This window comes from Brachionichthys hirsutus, chromosome 24, assembly GCF_040956055.1.
Source record: "Brachionichthys hirsutus isolate HB-005 chromosome 24, CSIRO-AGI_Bhir_v1, whole genome shotgun sequence".
Taxonomy (NCBI): domain Eukaryota; kingdom Metazoa; phylum Chordata; class Actinopteri; order Lophiiformes; family Brachionichthyidae; genus Brachionichthys; species Brachionichthys hirsutus.
The window spans coordinates 1,104,991-1,125,893 of NC_090920.1; the positions used below are offsets into that span (position 1 = coordinate 1,104,991).

Sequence of the window (20,903 nt, forward strand, 5' to 3'; positions counted from 1 at the left end):
ATTAATTGCTTGCTATAGCTAATCAGATAAAAGGTTCAAGGATAATAAAAATCAAAAGTTTCAGAAAAAACAGTTGTGTTTTTATTTGTTTCACATTTGATGATTCATACAAATACATTATACAGTAGAATTATGTTTAGGGACCGATCTACACTCGTGTACTATTTGAGCTGCGCTTCCTTCCGTCCCCTTCAGCTTGTGGACATGATGTCCTCGATCCAGCTCAGGAAGTTGCTGACCCTGGTGTAGACGCCGTACAGGTTTTCATTGGCGCAGCCTTTCCCCCAGCTCACCACGCCCGTCAGGAACCAGGTTTTCTTGTAGCGCGTCGCCAAAGGACCGCCGCTGTCCCCCTCGCAGGCGTCCTGGCCCCCGTTCCTCAGCCCGGCACAGAGCATGTTCCTGGTGATGTTTAGCCTGGTGTGGAGGCGGCACTCCTGCTGGGGGACTCTCGGCAGCACCAGCTTCTGGAGGTATCGAGCCGGGGGCCCGTAGCGCGACAGGCGGCCCCAACCGGACACGGTGGAGTGCCGGATGGTGGCCATTGTTCGGCTGAAGGAGCTGTTCTTGGCTGGGAGACAAATGGGCACCACGTACTGGCCCAGTTTCACCGGGCGGTGGAGCTTCAGCATGGCCAGGTCTTTGTCGTGGCTCGTTTTGTTGTAGCCGAGGTGGACGATCACCTTGATCACCCGGCGCTCCTGCTCCGTCCTCTCGACCGTCTGCCGGTCGTGTTCACCTTGACGGGTACGGCACCTTTATGTCGTTCGTATGCTTCTTTTTTTTTTTTTACCAGCATTGAAATCTTGACGCATTTAGGACTTACCGACGGTGACGTGGAAGACGCTGTCAGGTTTCGCCCAAACGCAGTGCGCCGCGGTTAAAACCCACTGGTCGGACAGGACGATCGCCCCGCAGATGTACGCGTGGTTTTCGGTTATCAGCGCCTGAGCAGGGAGGACAGACCATCGTTGGATCGTTTCCAATTACAGGCGGAAAGATACGGGAGGCAATCGGATTAGTCCGTTTAGTCTTTGCCCAGAAACTTGCCTGCCATGGGCAGTGTCCTTTGGGGCAGATCTGCCCATTAATCACCCTGGGGGCAAAGTGTACCTGAGGTCGTCCACAGGCCACAGCACCTTCACCGGAGGGATCACAGGTTATGTTAGCATCGGCGTTTATAACGTTCGCTAACATTCACGTCATTCTACGTTCTACGAGTGACTAAAGGTGCCTGACCTTGAGGAAGGCAGGTGGCGTTGTTCCGATGAAGATTGTAGCCCGGAGCGCAGAAACACACGTGAGAACGATCTGGAGACTCTCTGCAGAAATGCTCGCATCCTCCGTTTCTATAGCGACAACCATTGGAGGTCCGACGGGCTGTGCAAGGGGGGGACGGGGGGACGGATGAAAGCTTCATTTTGTCACGACAAACGATTGTCGAAATTGTTCTGGCTGTTCACGGTGCCTTTATCACAGTTGTGTCCATGGAAACCGGGGGCGCATTTGCAGACGTAGGCTTCGACGCGCCGGGTGCAGGTGGCGCCGTTCTTGCAGGGAGACGACAGGCAATGATCCGCCGCTGCGGACAGGAAGCATCCCGACTCAACCAGACTGAAGGAATTGATCGGAGATCTCTTACCTGTCCGGCTCCTACCTGTGTACTTCCTCCAGAAGGCTTCCTGCGTGAATAAAGACGACTCAAATCAGAAACACTGACGGCGAGCACGGCTGAGATCCTGTTGTCTCTGGACTGACCAGCTGCTGAGGCAGGGGAAAGATCTCCCTCGCCTCCTCGTAGGAGCATTTCTCCTCGTGACACTCCCGCTCCACGTTGCCTCGCTTCAGCTCCTCAAACAGGTAGTTTGCTCGGCGGGTGCGACGCAGGAAAACACTGGCTTCCGGTCGGCTCACAAACACTTCTCCTTTATTTTAGAGACAAAACCACGTTTCTGGTACCTAACATGTTCCCTCATTGTTACTTAAAACCACTGGAGGAGAATAAAAAAGGCAGCGACCGCCTCGCCTCAGGTTGAACGACACGACAGAGTGGATGAGGTGCTGCTGGTGATTCAAGGGGGAGGCATGAACGCTAATCGGGAGCGACAGCACAGAAGGACCCGACTGTAAGCCGGGCCCTCGACACCGGATGAGACCAAAGGAGACAAAGAAAGCGTAAGGGGGAGAAGAAGGAAGAGACTGACCTCCAGGAAGCCCAGTGCATGCTGGGAGAGAAGCGATGAGGAGTCGTAGGAAGAAGAGTCGCTTCGTTTCGCTGCTGACGGATGCCATGTTTAATCTGAACTGTTCAAAGGTCAGAAAGACAAAACGGCTCTCTTGTTCACAAACAAGTCGCGCGTGAACCGCAACCCGACAGCAGGCCTGCATCCGTGGGTTAAAAATGATTTGATTTGTTGTGTCCCCTTTGTGGACACGGCAGAGTCTCGATTATATTAACTAAAGTACATTTTCAAAGTATTGATCAGTTGTAAATAGCAATGAAGATAATCAGTAGTATATCATCATAACAAAAACTAAGACAAATATTTGTATTTAATTAAAAATCAATTTAATCATTTTATTTACATTTTATTTGCGTTTATAAAAATGTACTTTTGTTCTGCTGTTATTTCAGCTGTTCCACTGCGCTCCACTAGAGGGCGACACTCTCACTGCGTCTCCAGGATGTCGGGGATGAAATATTATTATGAAATTGTTATAAAACCATGCAGGAAGTGGCTAATGTTAGCTTCGAGCAAATAGCTGTCCTCATTCACAGATATATCTCTACCATACCGTGAATAAATATTGATATATCGTTATTATCAACCTCGGGACAGTGGCCTCCGAGGGTCAAGTCAAAAAGCGCTTGAGTGTAAAATTTTCCCTGAAAATAGGCTGTCAGACAAAAATAATAGCATAACAACCCAATATTTTAAGACCTTGATAAATATTGTTTTAATATACACTCCAGTAATTAAAAGCAAACCCCGAGTATGTGTGAGGTTGTTTTTTTTTTCTCTTTTGTTTTGCTCCTTGTGGCATAAAGACAATCAGTAAACGAACACAAATAAAACGTGTATTTACTTGCGATACAAACCACACTACAAAAACACCGTTGTGCATTATTTAAAAAAATATATGTTAAGTGTATACACACAGTATACATATAACGGCAGGAAAATCGCCAGGAAAACGAAAAACAGGGTATAAATTAGTCCGGAACAGAAATCTACGGTAGCCGGTTAGGACAATATTAATACCCCGGAAACCAAGGTTGGGCACATCTTGAGAATGTTAACAATACATTTGGCATTATATCAGGCATTTTTAAAAGAAACTCAGAATTCCATTTTTTTTACATTAATCCGGTTATCGTTTATTTTTGCATTTTGACAGATTTAACATCGTTTTTCGATCGTTTTCGTCCTGTAGCGAGCCGGTTGCTAACGCTAGCCGGATAGCTAGCTAACTAACGCGTCGGGTGGAGATGGAAGAGGATTCACTGGATCCACAAGATGTCGGTGAGAAGAAATGCTCCTGCTCTTATTTTAACTAATTGTCACCAAGTCGGAAAAAAAGTCTAAAAACGAGCCGGATGTTTGATCATCTTTGTAAATGGACGCTGTTTTCCAGAACGGGCCAAACGTTTCTGGGCCAAGGAGGACGTGGACCGGGTTTTCACCGGAGCCTTCGAGTGTCTGGACGACTTGAAGTGCGTCCTGAAGAACAAGGAGGCAACCGATAAACGTTGGTCCCGATCAATCGCTTGATCTGTGTGTGTGTGTGTGTGTGTGTGTGTGTGTGTGTGTGTGTGTGTGTGTGTAACGATGTTGTGTGTCCGTCAGAGTACGTCCAGGGGCTGAAGCTGCTGGACCTTCTGGGTTCCTGCCGCCCCGCTTCCCCTCCGGACGCCTCCGTGGTTCAGGTCGTCATTGGTTTAGGTAAACAGACCTCCGTCCTGCTGTGATGTCATCCTGCTGTGATGTCATCCTGCTGTGATGTCATCATGCTGTGAACGTCTCGGTCCGTGTCGTGTTTTCCCATCCAGGCGAGGTCCTGCTTCCCGACTCCCACTCTTCCTCCTCTTCCTCCTCTTCCTCCTCCACCGACGGGCCCTCCAGCCCCGCGGCGCCGCCTGCGCGCCCTCTGACCCCGGTCCAGCTGCAGTACCACCTGCACACCTGCTGCAAGGTAACGCGCCGCACGCGCTCGCCATACCTCAAATCTCGCGTCGCAGCGTCGACCCCGGATTTCGTGTTCCTCCTCCAGACCTGCCTGTCCGGTTTACCCAGCATGCATCGGTTCACGCCGCCGTTCTGGGGTCAGAACCCTCTGAAGATCCCGCTGCTCTGCGGCTTTAAGAGGCTGACGGCGATGCCGCTCGTGGCGTCCAGGCAGGACGGGCTCTGTGAGGGGGCGGCGCCCGCAGACTCGGGCGGCGTGGAGGACTGGGACATCCTTTACAAGGCGCCGTGCGGGCAGAGCCTGCGTAGCTATGACGACGTGACGCGCTTCCTGTTGACCACAGACTGCCACGACATCCTGCAGGTCAGCTGATAGTCCTCCGAACCTGTGATTGGCTCCTGGCCAGTCAGGAAGTTCTGAGCGCTAACGGGGGGGCGGGGCGTCTCCTCCAGGTGGACTTCTTCACGTTTAACCCGGGGGTCCGGTTGGACCCTCCTGCCGCCGCGGGCCCCAAGTGGCCCGAACTGGACCTGAGCCGGGGGACGGAAGCCACGCCGGTCCAGCTGTGTCCCGGGGACGGCGGCGCCCGCCCGCCCGAGTTCCGCTACAGGAAGGACCGCTGGCCGCACGGCTGCTTCCTGAGCCGCGGCCCGGCGTTGTTCAGAACCTGCTGCGACTGCGCCGACGGCTGCGGCGACAAGCGATGCGCCTGCGTCGCTATGACCACAGGAGGGCGCCACTACAGCCATCACCGGCTGGCGGCGCCTGTGCCGGCGGGGTGAGACAAAGCGGGGGACAGATGAGGCGGGGGGTTCCCCCCCCCCCCCCCGTCGGGTAACGGCCGTGTGTTTCAGCGTCTACGAGTGCGGCCCGTGGTGCGGCTGCGACTGGGCCCGCTGTCGGAACCGGCTGGTCCAGAGGGGGATCAGGGTCCGTCTGCAGGTCTACGAGACCGACGGGCGTGGCTGGGGCGTGCGTTGCCGTGACGACGTGGACCGCGGCACGTTCGTGTGCATTTACGCGGGTGAGACGACGTCGGGTCGGCGGGGGGGCGGGGTTTACAAAGGTGCGGCCGACTCTTAACGGGGGGAAATAAAAACGTGTTCAGGCGTGATCCTGCAGAAGGTCCAGGGTTCGGCCGCGCCCCCCGCCCCGAAGGCGAGGAGGACGGACCTGCCCCCCTCGGACGACGACGTGGAGGTCATCACCGAGTGGCTCGCCCCGCAAGCGCAGGAGGGGCGGGGCAACCCGCTTGAAGCCACCGCGCCCCCCTCGCATGTCCCGGTGATCCAGAGATCAGCGGACGCCACGGCGCCGAAGCGGCGAGACGAGGTGAGTCCGGTTTCCGGCGAGCGGTCGGGGCGGCGTTCGGGTTACGAGACGGTCAGACCACCTTCAGATGGCGTCCCTCAGACGGCGTTAACGGGAGGCCCGGGCGAACCGCCTCCTTCGGCGGGCGGGTCATGTGACCAGGAGAGGGAGCCGGCGGAAGGCGGCGCCGAGACGGAGTCCGACGGCCAGAAGAGTTTAAAGAGAGCGACGAGGGTGGAGGGCGTCGTCTTCGTGGACGCCAGCAAGGAGGGGAACGTGAGCCGCTTCATAAACGTAAGGGGACGATCGCGTATCGATTACGTTATCGATAAGCAGGCAGGAAGTCACGTCTGAGTAACTCGTGTGACCTTTGACCCCACCGTCTCTGCTCTCTACAGCACAGCTGCCAGCCTAACCTGTTCACCCAGAACGTCTTCATCGACTCCCACGACTCCGCCTTCCCCGTCGTCGCCTTCTTCACCAACCGGTGAGGAGGAGGAGGAAGGAGGAGGAGGAAGTTGTTTGTTTTTAACCGATCTAACGTTTCCTCCTCCAGCGCTACAAAGGCCGGCGCCGAGCTGACGTGGAATTACTCCGCAGACACGCGGAGGAAACAGGAAGTGGCGTGTCACTGCGGCGGCGACGGTTGCCTAGGACAGTTTACCGTTGAGGATCTGTGTGGCGTCTGAATCACGGCGAAACACTTCCTGGGTCGGGCTTGGACATTTCATAAAAGGAAATATATTTTTGTACTGATAATAAAACGGTTTGTTCCCTTTCCTGTTTTCCTAAATGAACAGACTCGTGTTGCAGAAGAGATAAAGTTTGGTTTAATTCAGTAAATTAATTAGGGTTATAATAAACGTACACTTTTATTCACTCTGGAAACCACAACCAATAATATCAGAGGTCTGACTTTTATTGTGAAATCGGAATTGCGCTTGAGAAACCGGCTTCCTGTTTTACTTGCTGCCGCTTTTATTTTGAAACTCCACACCGGATCTCCGTGTGTTGTTTACATGTCCCCCCGGTGGAGGTTTCCTCCTCGCTCACTTCTCCCACCATGTCCGCTCTGCACCCCGCCTGCGTGCTCCTCCTCGGCCACCTCTGGGCCTCCTGCCGCGGGCTCCACATCCCTCCTCACGGGGAGGTGGCCCGCGTCGCCCGCTTCGTCGCCCACAGGTGCGACTGGGCCTCCATGGCCACCGTCTCCACGCACAAGCCGGTGGTGGGGCAGCCGTTCTCCAACGTCTTCTCGGTCAGCGACGGTCCGGACGGCTCCGGCTCCGGCGTCCCTTACATGTACCTGACCCGGATGGAGATCTCCGTGCAGGACCTGAAGGTACCGTCAGTGACGTCACGGTTTGGGAATCGGGACAATAAAGTTTCTTTAAGACATTCAAACTGTTGTTTATGTTACTTTCAGAACTCGATTAAAAAAATATTTTTTTTTATTAAATATTATTACGAGACATGCGCTTTTTATTTTGTGTGATTTGGGCTATAAATAAACCAAGAAATCTAAACTTTGTTTTTTTCTCTCAGTGAAATAAGTTGCATTTTAAGATTCACGAGATGACGCAGCAGTTCCTCGAGATAGTGACTCAGCAGTTATAGTTAACGTCACATGTCTGAGGTCATGTGACAGGACGTTGCAACACTAAGAAAACTACAATCATGGAGAATCCAGAACAATTTCTAAAGTTGCATTTGGAGCTAAATGACTGAAGGACATTGAAACAAAGAGTAGAAATGGAAGCCAGTGAAGGTGGAGAATAAAACTTTATTGTTTTTGTCGCCCCCTTCATGCAGGCGAACCCTCAGGCGTCTCTGTCCATGACTCTGGCTCAGACTCATTACTGCAAACAGCAGGGCTTCGACCCTCAGAGTCCTCTCTGTGCTCACATCATCCTGTCTGGATCTGTCATGGAGGTACACACACACACACACACACACACAGGTATCCAGGTGACCTCTGAGCGGTCACATGACCCTCCCTCTCCTCCAGGTGAACGGGACGGAGGCAGACTTTGCCAAAGAAGCTCTGTTCAGTCGCCATCCGGAGATGATCGGCTGGCCGTCGGATCACAACTGGTTCTTCGCCAAGTTCAACATCACGCAGGTACCAGTACGACTGTTGCTATGACTACCGCTGTGAAGTGGAAGATGGTGCCTGCAGTACTAGCCACATTCTTCCTGCGTGTTCCAGGTGTGGGTGTTGGATTATTTTGGAGGCGTGAAGACCGTCACTCCGGAGGAATACTTCCAGGCCGCTCCGGATGGGAAGCACCGCTGATGGTAAGAGCTGCTGGTCGTTGTAGTTCTGTCTTCTTGTCCTACGATACAGGACTACACTATAAAATTACAGAGTCAATTCAAGACTACGTTTGAATTCTGCTTTTGTTTCCGCAGCAGCTCAAGAGTTAAAATCTGCAGCGAGCAAGAGGAACAGCAAAAGGCTTTTAGTCTGTCATTATCTCTTCAAAACTGGATGTATGAATGTATTGACCACTAGAGGGAGCTGCAGATATTCTCATAAAAGCAAGGTAGCGATTTACAATAGAGAATAAAGTCTGACGGGGAAACAGTTTGGATCAATTCTTCTGTTTGTATCCAGCAGGAAACCACCAGATCACTGCCAGCTTTATTGATTAGCTTGTTTGTAAAGCTTGTTTGACGTCAAATATGGATTTAAAACTGGAAAATATCCTAAATGTAAAAAGGGAGGTGGGTGTGTTTTGGTCTAGATAGGGGCGGGGCTTCCGGGTGAGCTTCGTTCTGCTTTGTAAAATGTATTTTTTTCAGAAAAAGTTTTATTTTCATTAAATAAAACAAAATGTGTTTCGCAAGTGTATCTTTGTTTGTGTGGTGAAATCTGTCTTAACTCAAATATCAAACTACTCTGTGGAAATGTTTGTTTTTTCATCCCTTAAATTCAAAAGTTTTGATTACATTTCCAACCACAATGAAACCTGAAAACAGAATGTATTTTTCCACATGCGTGTCTTGATGTGTGTGTGTGTGTGTGTGGGGGGGGGGGGTATTTGGAGATGATGTGTCACCTGTCACAGCGATGCCTCGCCACTTCCTGTCCCACTTTCAGACCAGAGCGAGGAAGACTTCAGTTGTTTCCCGTGAGAGCGATGAAGCTGCAGGCGATGACGTCCGGGTTTCTGCTGCTCGCCGCCCTGTCGACCCCGGCAGGTAAAACCCGAACAAATATCCTCACAAATATCCTCAAAAGCAGTTTTACCACAAATCTAAAGATCAATTTATGATCTTTTATACTTAAAATAGTGTATTTACATGTAAATGTGAACGCTACAGCTTCTATGTTTTTGTACAGGCTAAAGAAAAACACAGAAAAAAAACAGCCATTTTGGAAAGCGTGCGAGTTTAGCTTTAGAATTCCTGTTTTAGAGAGAAATAATACTTGACTGTCCGCATGTTAGAAACAGACAAATCAATAAAATAAAGTTTATTACGATCTAATCTTTGTGAATCCGCTTCACACCAGGCGTGTTGCTTCCTTCATAATTATTTTATTCTCTATAAAATATAAAAAAAATCAGATTCAAAGTGAGATTTTCTTATTTTTCATCTTTTGGACAGAATTTAGAAGGAAAATATGCTTTCCTTCTCTAAAGGAGGGATTTGTTTCAACGTGTCTGATCAATCAGCTTTTAGTTTGATGTATAGAATTAAATGAGAGAGAGAGAGAGAGAGAGAGAGACATCCTCAGGAAGCAGCGTTGTGGTTTTTACACGTCAACGCTGAGAAATAAAGCTTTTCAGCCGCGCAGGAAAACACGACAGCGAGCGGCGGTTTGCGATGAAGACGAGGCAGACGAGCCGAAAGAGAATCGGGCCTGAAGAGAAGCGTCCTGGTTTCTGTCCGGTGTCTGTGACCTTTGACCCCTGACCTCCACAGAGGCGGTGAAGCTGTACGACCCGTACATGTGCTACATCCTGGACGGCTTCCTCGGCCTGTACGCACTCATCATCACCGGCATGTTCATCAAGGAGAAGGTCAAACCCGTCGTCGTGGCGCCGACCTTTTCGTTTGCTCCTTATTTGGTGACTAACGTCTTCGCTTTATCTACTGAAACGTTTCAGTTCTGCAAACCCAAAATGAACGCGACGGGGGTCGGCGTCTACAACGTGAGTCGGAGTCCGCGGAACTTCAGAACGTTGAGAACCCTCTGATCAGAAGCTCGTTTGTGCATCATCTGTCTGGATTATTTACGATGGCGTCTTCTTCAGGATCGGAAAGATCAGAACCCGGGAGTCTCCCCCCTGCTGGCGAGAGGAGATCCTGAAAGAGGACGGGTGAGTCTCATTTTGTTTCCTCTGGGCCGTAAAGAAACCCGACAAGACCCAGAGCAAGCAGAACTGTTCCTTCGCTGATTCCATCTCGTTGGTTCCGTTTCATAGAACCGCAGGATGAAGGGTGAAGATCCGAACTACACAGTAACAATATTCCATTTCTCTTTTTAATATTTGATGATGACTGACAAGGATTTCATGGATAATGTCATCTATAAATATTTATTATATGACGTGTGACGTTCCCGAATATCCAGGAATTGACCAAACGTCCCGACGGAGAGTACAGAGAGCTGCCTTTTAAAAGAGAGGTGTGTTTGTTCTCCTTTTCCAGCAACAAAATGCACGTTAAAATGGACGTCTTTAATTATTTGCTGCGGGATGTCGTGTTTCTCTTTGATCGTTTCGGTGCATGTGCTAAAAATGACTTGTTTGCGTTTGCATCTGCAGCGTCAGAGGAGGAGCGAACAGATTTACCAGGTGAGTGGAGCGCCTGATCGATGCGTTGTCGGCCGGCCGGGTCTATTTACTGGATCAAAGCCACTCTTGTGTCTGTTCAGGGTTTGAGCGCAGCAACCAAAGACACCTACAACTCCCTCCAGATGAAATCGCTGCCTGGTCGCTGATGCCAAATGTTGTTCTTCTTTATTTTATTTTTTTACAGTTTTGTGTTGATAATATCCTGTAAAAATGTAACCACAATCGCGAAATGTTTCTATTCTGTTCATCAATTATTTGATTTGTTTCTGCTGTAATGAATTCTATCATTTTTCACGTTTTCTTTTTGTTTGACCTGTAAAAGCTGTTCTTCTGTTATTACAATGTAAAATAGAACATTTCAGTTCCTCCCACAGTAAAATAAAAAATAAAAAACACAATCGTGAATTGTTTTCGTCTTTTAAATGAGGTGAACTTCGTGAAAAGTGGTCATTTTTTCAAATTAAGAGCGAAACTAATTCGCAGTGAAGACTTCTATTTTGAAAGGAATTAGCGGAAGTTGGCATCGGCTTCTTCCTGGTCCCGAACCAGCTGGTTCGCGTTGATGATGCTAGCAGGCTAGCCGCGTATCAGCTGTGTGTTTACGATGGCGGCTAAACCAAAACATTAGCATCAATGCTAAAAACAATGTCGCACGTTTAATTAGCACGTCAGTGATTCTGTTTAAGGCTAACTATTGCTAACGGGCTAGCTGCGTTCTCAACAACAGCATTAGCAGGTGACGTCACTAGCATTATTAGCTGCCATCAGAGTTTCACCACAAATACGTAAATAAAAAAAAAAAGATGCAAATGGAACAAAACGCGCCGAAACGCAGAGACAGTAAGAAATCTCTGCGGGTGAAGGTAATAAGTCTCGGAAACGCCGAGGCCGGAAAGGTAAGCGTCCGCCAAACCTCCAGCAGATTGTAGCTCGGATGCTTTTTACTGCGACACAACCTGTTAAAAACTACAGAACGGAATCTTAAACGTTCACTGTGCTGTTTGATAAAATAAATACGCACTTTCATGATTATTACTGATAAATCAAACGCAATATAATGATTATATTTCTTTCATTACCATTTCATTCAAATCACTTTTATTTGACAGTATCTATCTTCCTTGTAATAAGGCATCCGTCTTCACTGATTCAAACTCTTCTAATCGATCAATAATCAGTCTTTATTTACCAATTTTCCTTTTCAGAGCTGCATCATCAAACGCTACTGCGAGAAGAGGTTTGTTCCCAAGTACTTGGCCACGATCGGCATCGACTACGGCGTCACCAAGTAAGACCATCCTTGGAAGGAAAGAGAATTCCAATCCAGCGTCTCCAACTTTAATCTGCGATCAATATCGCTATTAAAGGAATATGCGAATGTGTCCCCAGAGTGCAGGTCCGTGACCGAGAAATCAAAGTGAACATCTTCGACATGGCTGGACATCCTTTCTTCTATGAAGTAAGTCAGGAAACGTGCGTAATGTTTGCAGCCCGCCAGCAGGTGGTGCCGCTGTCTCCCTTCCTCTCAGCCGTCCCGGTTGTCTCTGCCCCGTCAGGTGCGTAACGAGTTCTACAAGGACAGCCAGGGGGTGCTGCTGGTTTACGACGTCGGCCTCAGGGAGAGCTTCGACGCGCTGGACAGCTGGCTGGGGGAGATGAAACAGGAAATGGGCTCTCAGGCCAACATGGACAGCATCGTGTTCGTCGTGTGCGCCAACAAGGTCGGCCTCGGCGAGCCGCGCCCCCCCCCAGGCGGTCCGCGGGGCTTATCTCGCGCTCCGTGCCTCCCTGCAGGTGGACCTGACGAAGCGGCGGGCGGTGGACGAAGGCGAGGGGCGCCTGTGGGCGGAGTCCAGAGGGTTTCACTACTTCGAGACGTCGGCGCAGAGCGGCGAGGGCATCAACGAGATGTTTCAGGTACGCCGTCCCCCCGGGAACTGGAAGGCCTCGGCGTTTTTGTTTTTCCTGACGGAAGTCGTGCTTTTCAGGCGTTCTTCTCCTCCATCACCGACATGTGCGAGAACGGCGGGAAGCGCCCGGCGTGCGAGGTCAGCGTCGGCTTCACCAAGGAGCAGGCCGACACCATCCGGCGCATCAGGAACAGCAAAGACTCCTGGGATATGCTGGGCGTCAAACCTGGCGCCACGCGGTCAGTCACCCCGAACGGCCGCCGACGCTTACGGATGGTGAATTATTGATCGCCGTTTAACGTTGTTTCCAGGGAGGAGGTGAATAAGGCGTACAGGAAGTTGGCGGTGCTGCTGCACCCGGACAAATGCGTTGCCCCCGGCAGCGAAGACGCCTTCAAGGCCGTGGTGAACGCCCGCACCTCGCTTCTAAAGAACATTAAATAACGGAACCACGTCGGGGGAACCTTAGCGATCGGAGGAGTCGCCGCTCAGACGTGGACTCAAGACGCCGCCGTGCGAACCGTGTTTATTTATTTAGCATCGAGGTCGTGTGTCAAAGTCGCTTTTCGTAACGTTGTACGCCAGCGACGTCGGGTTTGTAACCAGGTTTAACTTATTTGCTACGCGTGACGCGTATTTCTACAACGGAGCGAGAGAACGAGGGTTGAAAATGACGAAGAACGTTTTTATATTCCTGCAGGTCAAATCGCGATGCTTTTAAAATTATGATTACGCACAAGTTTTAAATTTAAACTTCAGGAATTGAAGGTTTTTCTGTCGAACAGAATCCAGATTAATGTCGGAAGTTTGAGTTTAAATGTAGATCCACAAATTCCGAAGGTCACTCTTTTTAAACTTTATTATTTTCCGTTTGGATGGATTTCAGTTCAAATCACTGAATGATTTTGATGTCATTTTGAGAGTGGGTCAAAGGTCAGTGCCAAACGTCCGGCTTCATGTCACTTTTTGTTCGCAGTTCTACGCATTCATCTTGTTCTTGTAAACTTCTCCACCTTCCCAAATTCTTTTCCCGACGGCCAAATCGGTCCAAATTAACGGCGTGACATCATCAAAATGCACGCTTCAAACGTTTTTTACTTTACAATCTGCCAAGTTCTCATTTCTCCGATGATGAAATCATTATTCTAATAATGAATGCAGAATTTTGAATGTAAAACGCATTTCAGGTTACTGATTGCCAAAAAAGTGTATTTAAAAAACAAAACAAATCAGAAATGCATGTCGAATTAAAGCTTTGATGTTTCCGTGCCTCGTGACTGACTTCCCGTCGCGCTGGAAGCAGGAAATGCGTGGCGTATGACACCGTCATCATCGATTGGGCTGGCGATGCGTTCAAGTACTCGGTGATGGCGTGGGATTAGAGCGGCGGTCCCACGAGGGATTTGACTCGTTGCCGTCTCACTGTGGGTCTTGTTTGTGCACGTTTTACCGGATTGAAATAATAAAAACACAAATAATTTCTCCGACTGTCGTCTGTGATTGTGTTTTATAAAATGAGAAATTAGGATTATTATTAAAAAAAAAAATTTCTAAATTCAGGATGATTTTGCAAAGTAAGGAAATGTTTCGGAAAAAAACTCACGTTTTTAATTTCAATTAGAACCTTTTGAAAAAATCCTGGAACAGTGAACACGCGGCAACACGTTTAATCTGCCGTATTAGTGAGCCGCCATTTGTCTCCCTTTCAGGGATTGCTGATGAGATTAAGGTTCGCCTCACTCTTCCTCCTTCACTGTTCTTTCCTGTCCTCCGTTGTTTTGCTCTTTTTGAGATGATTGGATGAACCGGGACGAGAACTTCATTTTCTCCTGGATTACGCTTTGGGATTATTTTATTACCAGGATATACTGTGAATGTGTGTAAAAGGACGTTTACATTTTTTTTTCATTTTGTAGTTTTCTTTCAGTGTGGTGTGTGAGTATAATTTATAACCTTTGACCTATAAATACCTGATTGTAGTCGATGCTTTTATTATTTTTTAGGAGCAGAATTCTCTTCATTTTAAGCAGGAAAGAAAAAAAGAGATGTTTTTAATCTAAGAAATGCCAAATTAGGAAGAGAACTGTTTGTGGAGGAGAAAAGCAGACAATGAGAGGAGGAAGAGGAGGAAGAGGAGGAGGCGTGATTTAGAGCATCTTCATCCGGACGACAAAAACAACGGCAGGAAGTAGGTGTGTTCCGTTCATCGACGCAAACATTCAGATTATAATCCCAAAACTGAACACAGCGCCGGCAACTCGGAGGGGCGGGGCTTAGACTGGCGCCAAACTGCACTGTTTACATCGCAAAGCGTGTAGAGACGCAAACGTCCTCCTGGACTTCCTGCCCCGCTGTCAGCAGCAGGTTCTGTCACCAGGCTGCGTCCTGATTGGATTAGCCTTCAGAACCCGCCTTCTGACCCGGTTCAGCCTCGCATGGCGTCCAACTGTCCCACTGGGAGCCATGAAACCTAAATCTGGTCAGAACCCAAGACGACAGATTAGTCGGATTAGAGTCAGACCCGTCTCCCTCCTGATTGGCCGATTCCTCTTCTCTGTTCTTCTCTCCGACCGCCGCCGCAGCGATGGACGAGGGCCGCGGCGCCCTGGAGAACGGCGACTGCGACATCGCCATCAGTGCGAACGTAGGCCCCGCCCCCGGCCTGAGGAGGAAGCAGCTGCTGTGGCAAAACGCGGTCAGAAACATCATCGAGCGGCACGACCTGCACCCGCTGAGGCTCGCCGGCGGCCCGGAGCGGGGGCGGCACCGCATCGTGGTCGGCGACGCCTACATCGCTGACATCAACAGGTAGAGGCGGTGACGTCATCGACGGGTAGAGGCGGTGATGTCACGTCCTGCTTTTCCGGGTCGTCACGCAGGCAGATCCGTGATAAAGCGTCTCGCGGGGCCTCCCGGCACAAGCGGCGCTCGTCGGCCGCCCGCGTCCGCCCGGCGACGCCGAGGATCTCCATGGCGACGTCCGCCGAGCAGAACTCGCTCGGCGACGCCGACTTCTTCGTGTCGCGGGGGCCGACGGTGAAGGGCGTCTACGTTCCGGCGCTGCAGCACACGTTCAGGTAAAGAACTGGTAACACGCCTGTTGTTGTTTATTTATTAATTTTATTTATTTATTAAAATGTGATTTATTGTGATTTATTGATCCGCACAGGTCTCCGGACCTGGAGCGGCTCTACCAGCGGTTCTCCTCCGGCGAGGGAAGGACCTCGTTGGTCGTCACCAACACCATCGACATCCTGACCAGGCTCCTCGTCTCGCTGCTGGTGCGGCCGTCGGGCTGGCGGGGGGTCGTCTGTGATTGGCTGCTGGTCCTGTCAGTCCTCCTGTGGGCGGGGATCTGCGCGTTGGCGCTGACCAGTCGGGAAGCGATGTCATCGCCACAGTGGCTGAGGTGAGACGGGAAATCAGAAATGAACGTCTTCCTGTCTGTCTGTCTGTCTCAGGTACCTGTCTGTCTGTCTCAGGTCCCTGTCTGTCTGTCTCTCTGTCTCAGGTCCCTGTCTGTGGTCAGCTGGTTCTCTCAGACGGTGCAGGTGTTGGCTGGCGTCTTCACGTGGGCGGAGAGCGATCATTCCTGGTACGTCGTCTTCTCCTTGTTCTCGTCCTACACCCTGCTGCCCCTCCCCCTCCTCTGGTCCATTGTCGCCGGGGCAACCACCTCCACCTTGGACATTCTGCTGGATGTCTGCCGTCACTACGGAGACCACACCTTCATCAGAAAAGTGGGAACTGGTCTGAGTTGCGTCTCTTTTTTGTGATATTCCGCTCCCCGTCGCGCTGACTCGGGTGTTTCGGTTTGTTCAGGTGACTTCAAAGGCTCTGTTGTACCTGGCCATGAACACCGCCGGTTTGTTCATTCACTACCTGTCGGACAGGACTCAGAGACAGGCCTTCCTGGAGACCAGACGCTGCATAGAGGGGCGGGTCCGACTGGAGAGAGAGAACCGCAGACAGGTAGGACGCTTCGGGCTTTCACGCCGGCTCCGTTCAAAGAGCTCATTTCATGTTCGGTGAAATGTTTCTGAAGCTGGAAGTGTCCAAACGCCAAACAGGAACGTCTGGTGATGTCCATCCTGCCTCGTTTCCTGGTTCTGGAGATGATCGCCGATATGGCCCCCATCGATGAATATCTGCTGCCTCAGCAGTTCCACAAGATCTACATCCACCACTACAAAGACGTCAGGTGAGCAAACGCGCGACAAAGTTAAAAAACACAAGGGACCGAGAGTAGAACCCTGAGGAACCTCGCAAGTAATTCTAACGCGTGTTAGCCGTCGGGTGCGCGCGGAGGAAGCGGGATTCGAACTGCTTTCTCTTTGACAGCATCCTGTTCGCCGACGTCATCGGCTTCACCTCCCTGTCGTTGATCCTCTCGGCTCAGGAACTCGTGAAGACCCTCAACGAGCTCTTCGGGCGCTTCGACCGGCTGGCCGAGGAGCACCAGTGTTTGCGTATTAAGATCCTGGGCGACTGTTATTATTGCGTGTCTGGCGTGCCGGAGCCGCAGAGGGGACACGCCCGCTGCTGCGTGGAGATGGGCCTCAGCATGATCAACACCATACGGTAGAAACACACACACACACGCGCGCGCGCGCACGTACGGACGCGTGCGTTTGTCGCGCGGCAGCCTCACGGAGACGTCTTTTGCGGCGTCGCAGTTACGTTCGGCGGGAGTTGCAGCAGGAGGTGGACATGCGGATCGGCGTCCATTCTGGTTCGGTTCTTTGTGGGGTTCTGGGCCTCCAGAAGTGGCAGTTTGACATCTGGAGTTGGGACGTCGACATCGCCAACAGTCTGGAGGCCGCAGGATTACCGGGGTGAGGCTGGCGTTTTAGCGATCGAGCCTCGTCTTTAGCGGAATGTCCTCACGGGAATGTCCTTTCAGGCGGATTCACGTCTCGCGGGCTACTCTGGACTGCCTGGGCGGCACCTACGAGGCGGAGGCGGGACACGGCCGGGAACGCAACGAGCTACTCAGGAAACACAACGTCGACACTTACTTGATTTGCCCAGCCAAACGAGAGGAGGCGGAGCCACCGAGAGCGAGACGTCCAAGTTATGACGAGATGGCCGCCTGGAGTGCCGAGCTGCCTTTTGGAGACAGCCTGGGGATGAACTTTGTGAGGATGGTCAAAATATCTCAGCATAAAAAGGAGGCGTCCGGAGCGCTGTGTCCGTTTTGACCCCCTTTTTGTCCCTCGCCGGGCGCCGTAGATCCTTGCCACCTTCACCAACGGCTCTTTAAGCCAGCTGCCCAATCACATCGCAGCGCAGAAGTCGGGCTCCAGAGAAGTCAACAAGCGGATCCGTCAGGCCATGGAGGTCCGGAGCAGCGAGCGAATGAGGAAGGAGCACATCACGACGTTCACGCAGGTGTTCAAAGACGCCGCCATGGAGGGGAAGGTGAGGAGGTCACTTCCTGTGGGGGGGGGGGGGGGAGTGGCTGTTTCTAAGGTACGGGGCGGAGCCACGCGATGGTTAATCAGCCTCTCTCTGTTTGTCAGTACTCCCAGATGAGAGATAAGCTCTTCAAGTCCAACATGGTTTGTTCTTTCATCCTGTTGCTGGTGCTAATGGCTGTGCAGCTTTTAAACCCCGCCCCACGGTACACCTGTCCTCCTACCTGTCGTCCCGCCTGACCATTTCTCATCTCCAGAATGTCCTGTTGATCAATATCCTCTGATATACGTCGCAGCTATCGCTCGATGGTGGCGCAGTGCGTGGCCAGCGGTGGCGTTTACTTCCTGCTCTTGCTGCTGACACTTGGGGAGGAGTTTGAGCGTTGCCCCGCCCCCCTGCAGTCCCTGTGCTGCTGGGTTCACGAAAACAAGCTGGCGCGCACGGCGCTCACGCTCTCCGCCATCACCGTCAACTTCGGCGTGGCCTCCTCGGACATTGTGAGTCGGATACGGTTGCTAGGAGACGGGCGACGAGGTCGCCACTCTCAGCACTTCCTGTTCTCGTTTCCGTCCTTTCCCCCCCCCAGCTGTGGTGCGATTCGTCTGAAATTCGCGTCAGCAGCAGCAGCGGCGGCGACTCCCAGCTGGCTCCGCCCACTTCCACCTGCACAAACCCAGAGGTTTGGCGTTTGTAATAAATCGCAGAGGAACGCTCGACATATTATGAATACTAACCCTCTTTGCGCACAGTACACGGCGCTGAGCGGCGTGGTTGCCATGGTTACCTGCGCGGTGTTCCTCAGGCTGAGTTGCGCGCTGAAGTTGGCCGCCCTCCTGGTGGCGGCGGGTCTCTACACCTACCTCATCAAGACGCACAGGTGAGCTTCCGTCGTGGCGGCGGCAGTTGCGTCGCCGTGACGACTCTGATCTGGGTCGGAACCTTTGCAGGAAGGGAGTCTGCGTCGCCCTCATGGTGATGTTCGCGGTCGCCGTCCTGTATAACAGCCGACAGGTGAGCTCTGCTGGCTCCTCCTCCTCCCCCCTACCTCCACCAGAGGTCACTGTATCCTCTCCCTCGCCGGCAGCTGGAGGCGACGGCCCGCCTGGACTTCCTGTGGCGCCTCCAGGCGAGGAAGGAGGTGGAGGACATGAAGGAGCTGAGGGAGAACAACGAGTGCCTGCTGCTCAACGTGCTGCCGGCCCACGTGGCCCAGCACTTCCTGGAGAGGGACCGCTACAACGAGGTACCGCCTACCCGCCACCAGGGGCGCTCGTCCTGCCGTTAACTGTGTGTGTGTGTGTGTGTGTTGGCAGGAGTTGTACTCGCAGTCGTACGAGCGCGTCGGTATCCTCTTCGCTTCCCTGCCGGGTTTCTCCGACTTCTACAATCGGAAGGAGGTCGTCCGTCAGCCCGTCGACTGGCTCCGCCTCCTCAACCAAATCATCACCGACTTCGATGAGGTCACACGCCCGCCGCCGCCGCCGCAGCGAGGAAGCGGCGGCGGCAGCGGCGTCACGTCTCGAGTGTCTCTGTCCCTCTGAGCAGCTGCTGGACAAGTGTTACTTCCTGGAGGTGGAGAAGATTAAAACCATCGGGAGCTCGTACATGGCGGCGTCCGGCCTCTCACCTGACAGACAGGTAAACCCGCGGACACTTCCTGCCAGCGCGTCAAAATAAGAGCCTCCCAGAAACGCCGGTTTCTTCTTTTTATCTAACAGGCAAGTCTCCTTTATTCCTCGTATTCTTTTTTTTTCTCCCCCCCCCCCCTTCCCATGATGCCCTGCTCCGCCCCTTCCTGGCGTCCAGAACTGCGAGGACGGCTGGCATCACCTGAGCGAATTGGTTTTGTTCGCCCTGGCCATGCAGGAAACCCTCAGACACATCAACTCGCCAACGGGAAACGCCTTCCAGCTCCGAGTCGGTGCGTCAAATCGAACCGCCGTTTACCCGACGGACGGGCGATGTCGCCAAGCCGCGTGACCTCCGACATCATCCGCAGGTATCGCCCACGGCCCCGTGATCGCAGGTGTGGTCGGCGCCACCAAGCCTCAGTACGACATCTGGGGGACGCCGGTGAACGTGGCGAGCCGGATGGAGAGCACCGGCGTCAGCGGCAGGATTCAGGTGAGGTCGCCCGTCTGCGGGCGAGTTTTGGAACGCTCGGCAATGACAAGCTCCTCCTCCCGTCAGGTCCCAGAATCCACCAGCTGCATCCTGGTGGAGCGGGGTTTCCTACGGCAGCTCAGAGGGGACGTCTACATCAAAGGCATCAGCGAGCGTCACGGAAAGGTGAGACAAAGCGCGCGATCGTTAGGTTATTAACCGATAACGACGGACTTGAACCCTGTCGTCCGCGTTTCCCGCTCAAGGTTCGTACATTTTTCGTGAGCAGCCGGGACGAGCGGTCCAGCTTCTCGGAGCGCGGCTGTGGGCGGGGCTTCGGTCTGAACAGGAACACGCTGGGAGCCGTGGTCTACAGTCTGGTTCAGGTGCGGAAGAGGGAGAAGCTGATGGAGGAGAACGGTGGGTTTCACCTGGTGGAGGCGCCGTAAGGAGGAGGCGCCGTAAGGAGGAGGCGTCGTAAGGAGGAGGCGTCGTAAGGAGGAGGCGTCGTAAGGAGGAGGCGCCGCTAAGCGAGGAAGTTCAAACGGAGGATGAACGAGGCGGCGTCTTCTTCTGTGGTTTTGAAACAAACAATCTGAGAGAGCCGCAGGGCTTCACAGTTCCCAGATACCAGCGGCACATGACCTGTTATTACATGGACTGACCTGTAGGTGGAGGTGTTTCCTTATCGAACGGGAACATCTTTATTGTGGTTTCCTGCAGAAAAGGGAGCGTTTTTGTCATTATATATATGGTTATGAAAATGTTGCTCGTAAATATTTGCGTACTTCATTTTGATGTTCTTGAAATGGTCGCATATTTCTATTTGCGTTTCACGAGTGTGACTCAAAAGTGGTTGAAATTCATTTTGAATGCATTGAAAACGTCAAAATGAACATTACTAACTCAAACAAGACAAACGGGTTTCTTTCCACCCTGACAAATTTCAAATTCAATTCAAGGTACTTCAATATTGTCTCAGGAATTTGAATAAAAATGCAACAATTTTGAAACACGCTTCAACTATCTAAAGAATGTTTGAGTTGCAAACGTTCTTATATTATATTATTATATTAAATGGTGAAATGGTGTCACGTGTTTTACTCACAGGACCAAGAAATCCATCCCTAATGGAGCAGAACCTCCTCGAACCCTAATCGGGTCAGAA

General features: G+C 51.8%; 6 protein-coding genes across 8 annotated transcripts; 5 read left to right on the forward strand and 1 right to left on the reverse strand.

Annotated features, from left to right (window-relative positions):
* Nucleotides 1-191: 191 nt before the first annotated feature.
* Nucleotides 192-2,322, reverse strand: f7l (coagulation factor VII, like). The gene is made up of 8 exons (XM_068756413.1): nucleotides 2,205-2,322; nucleotides 1,759-1,925; nucleotides 1,658-1,682; nucleotides 1,469-1,582; nucleotides 1,240-1,380; nucleotides 1,051-1,139; nucleotides 827-947; nucleotides 192-739 (listed from the first exon to the last, which is right to left on the reverse strand). Exons 1-8 carry the CDS (start codon nucleotides 2,290-2,292, stop codon nucleotides 192-194), a joined length of 1,293 nt encoding a protein of 430 aa, XP_068612514.1. The 5' UTR covers nucleotides 2,293-2,322.
* Nucleotides 2,323-3,479: 1,157 nt separating this feature from the next.
* On the forward strand, nucleotides 3,480-6,309 carry setdb2 (SET domain bifurcated histone lysine methyltransferase 2). The gene is made up of 11 exons (XM_068756461.1): nucleotides 3,480-3,524; nucleotides 3,637-3,750; nucleotides 3,849-3,945; nucleotides 4,047-4,194; nucleotides 4,273-4,551; nucleotides 4,641-4,966; nucleotides 5,043-5,212; nucleotides 5,297-5,520; nucleotides 5,602-5,793; nucleotides 5,898-5,986; nucleotides 6,056-6,309. Exons 1-11 carry the CDS (start codon nucleotides 3,491-3,493, stop codon nucleotides 6,186-6,188), a joined length of 1,806 nt encoding a protein of 601 aa, XP_068612562.1. The 5' UTR covers nucleotides 3,480-3,490; the 3' UTR covers nucleotides 6,189-6,309.
* Nucleotides 6,310-6,438: 129 nt separating this feature from the next.
* creg1 (cellular repressor of E1A-stimulated genes 1) lies at nucleotides 6,439-8,388 on the forward strand. Of its 2 annotated transcripts, none has more exons than XM_068756296.1 (5): nucleotides 6,439-6,841; nucleotides 7,312-7,431; nucleotides 7,508-7,621; nucleotides 7,709-7,797; nucleotides 7,915-8,388. In XM_068756296.1, exons 1-4 carry the CDS (start codon nucleotides 6,563-6,565, stop codon nucleotides 7,793-7,795), a joined length of 600 nt encoding a protein of 199 aa, XP_068612397.1. In that variant the 5' UTR covers nucleotides 6,439-6,562; the 3' UTR covers nucleotides 7,796-7,797; nucleotides 7,915-8,388. The 2 variants fall into 2 exon arrangements, with proteins under 2 accessions (XP_068612397.1, XP_068612396.1); XM_068756295.1 differs by having other exon boundaries at nucleotides 6,449-6,841; nucleotides 7,912-8,381.
* Nucleotides 8,389-8,616: 228 nt separating this feature from the next.
* Nucleotides 8,617-10,702, forward strand: LOC137912105 (T-cell surface glycoprotein CD3 zeta chain-like). Its single transcript, XM_068756462.1, has 8 exons — nucleotides 8,617-8,703; nucleotides 9,430-9,527; nucleotides 9,615-9,659; nucleotides 9,762-9,827; nucleotides 9,933-9,968; nucleotides 10,082-10,135; nucleotides 10,275-10,304; nucleotides 10,385-10,702. The coding sequence occupies exons 1-8, from the start codon at nucleotides 8,643-8,645 to the stop codon at nucleotides 10,448-10,450; spliced, it is 456 nt and encodes a 151-aa protein (XP_068612563.1). The 5' UTR covers nucleotides 8,617-8,642; the 3' UTR covers nucleotides 10,451-10,702.
* Nucleotides 10,703-10,849: 147 nt separating this feature from the next.
* Nucleotides 10,850-13,696, forward strand: dnajc27 (DnaJ (Hsp40) homolog, subfamily C, member 27). Of its 2 annotated transcripts, none has more exons than XM_068756407.1 (7): nucleotides 10,850-11,200; nucleotides 11,510-11,592; nucleotides 11,694-11,763; nucleotides 11,834-12,025; nucleotides 12,099-12,221; nucleotides 12,293-12,453; nucleotides 12,526-13,696. In XM_068756407.1, the coding sequence occupies exons 1-7, from the start codon at nucleotides 11,108-11,110 to the stop codon at nucleotides 12,656-12,658; spliced, it is 855 nt and encodes a 284-aa protein (XP_068612508.1). In that variant the 5' UTR covers nucleotides 10,850-11,107; the 3' UTR covers nucleotides 12,659-13,696. The 2 variants fall into 2 exon arrangements, with proteins under 2 accessions (XP_068612508.1, XP_068612509.1); XM_068756408.1 differs by having other exon boundaries at nucleotides 11,861-12,025.
* A 1,102-nt stretch (nucleotides 13,697-14,798) lies between these two features.
* On the forward strand, nucleotides 14,799-20,411 carry si:ch211-132f19.7 (adenylate cyclase type 8). The gene is made up of 22 exons (XM_068756576.1): nucleotides 14,799-15,022; nucleotides 15,094-15,291; nucleotides 15,384-15,623; nucleotides 15,726-15,954; nucleotides 16,037-16,186; nucleotides 16,285-16,415; nucleotides 16,556-16,795; nucleotides 16,891-17,049; nucleotides 17,118-17,352; nucleotides 17,447-17,635; nucleotides 17,737-17,837; nucleotides 17,928-18,129; nucleotides 18,219-18,311; nucleotides 18,382-18,509; nucleotides 18,562-18,643; nucleotides 18,717-18,875; nucleotides 18,946-19,092; nucleotides 19,178-19,270; nucleotides 19,439-19,553; nucleotides 19,632-19,756; nucleotides 19,823-19,921; nucleotides 20,002-20,411. The coding sequence occupies exons 1-22, from the start codon at nucleotides 14,799-14,801 to the stop codon at nucleotides 20,182-20,184; spliced, it is 3,522 nt and encodes a 1,173-aa protein (XP_068612677.1). The 3' UTR covers nucleotides 20,185-20,411.
* The last annotated feature ends 492 nt before the right edge of the window (nucleotides 20,412-20,903 follow it).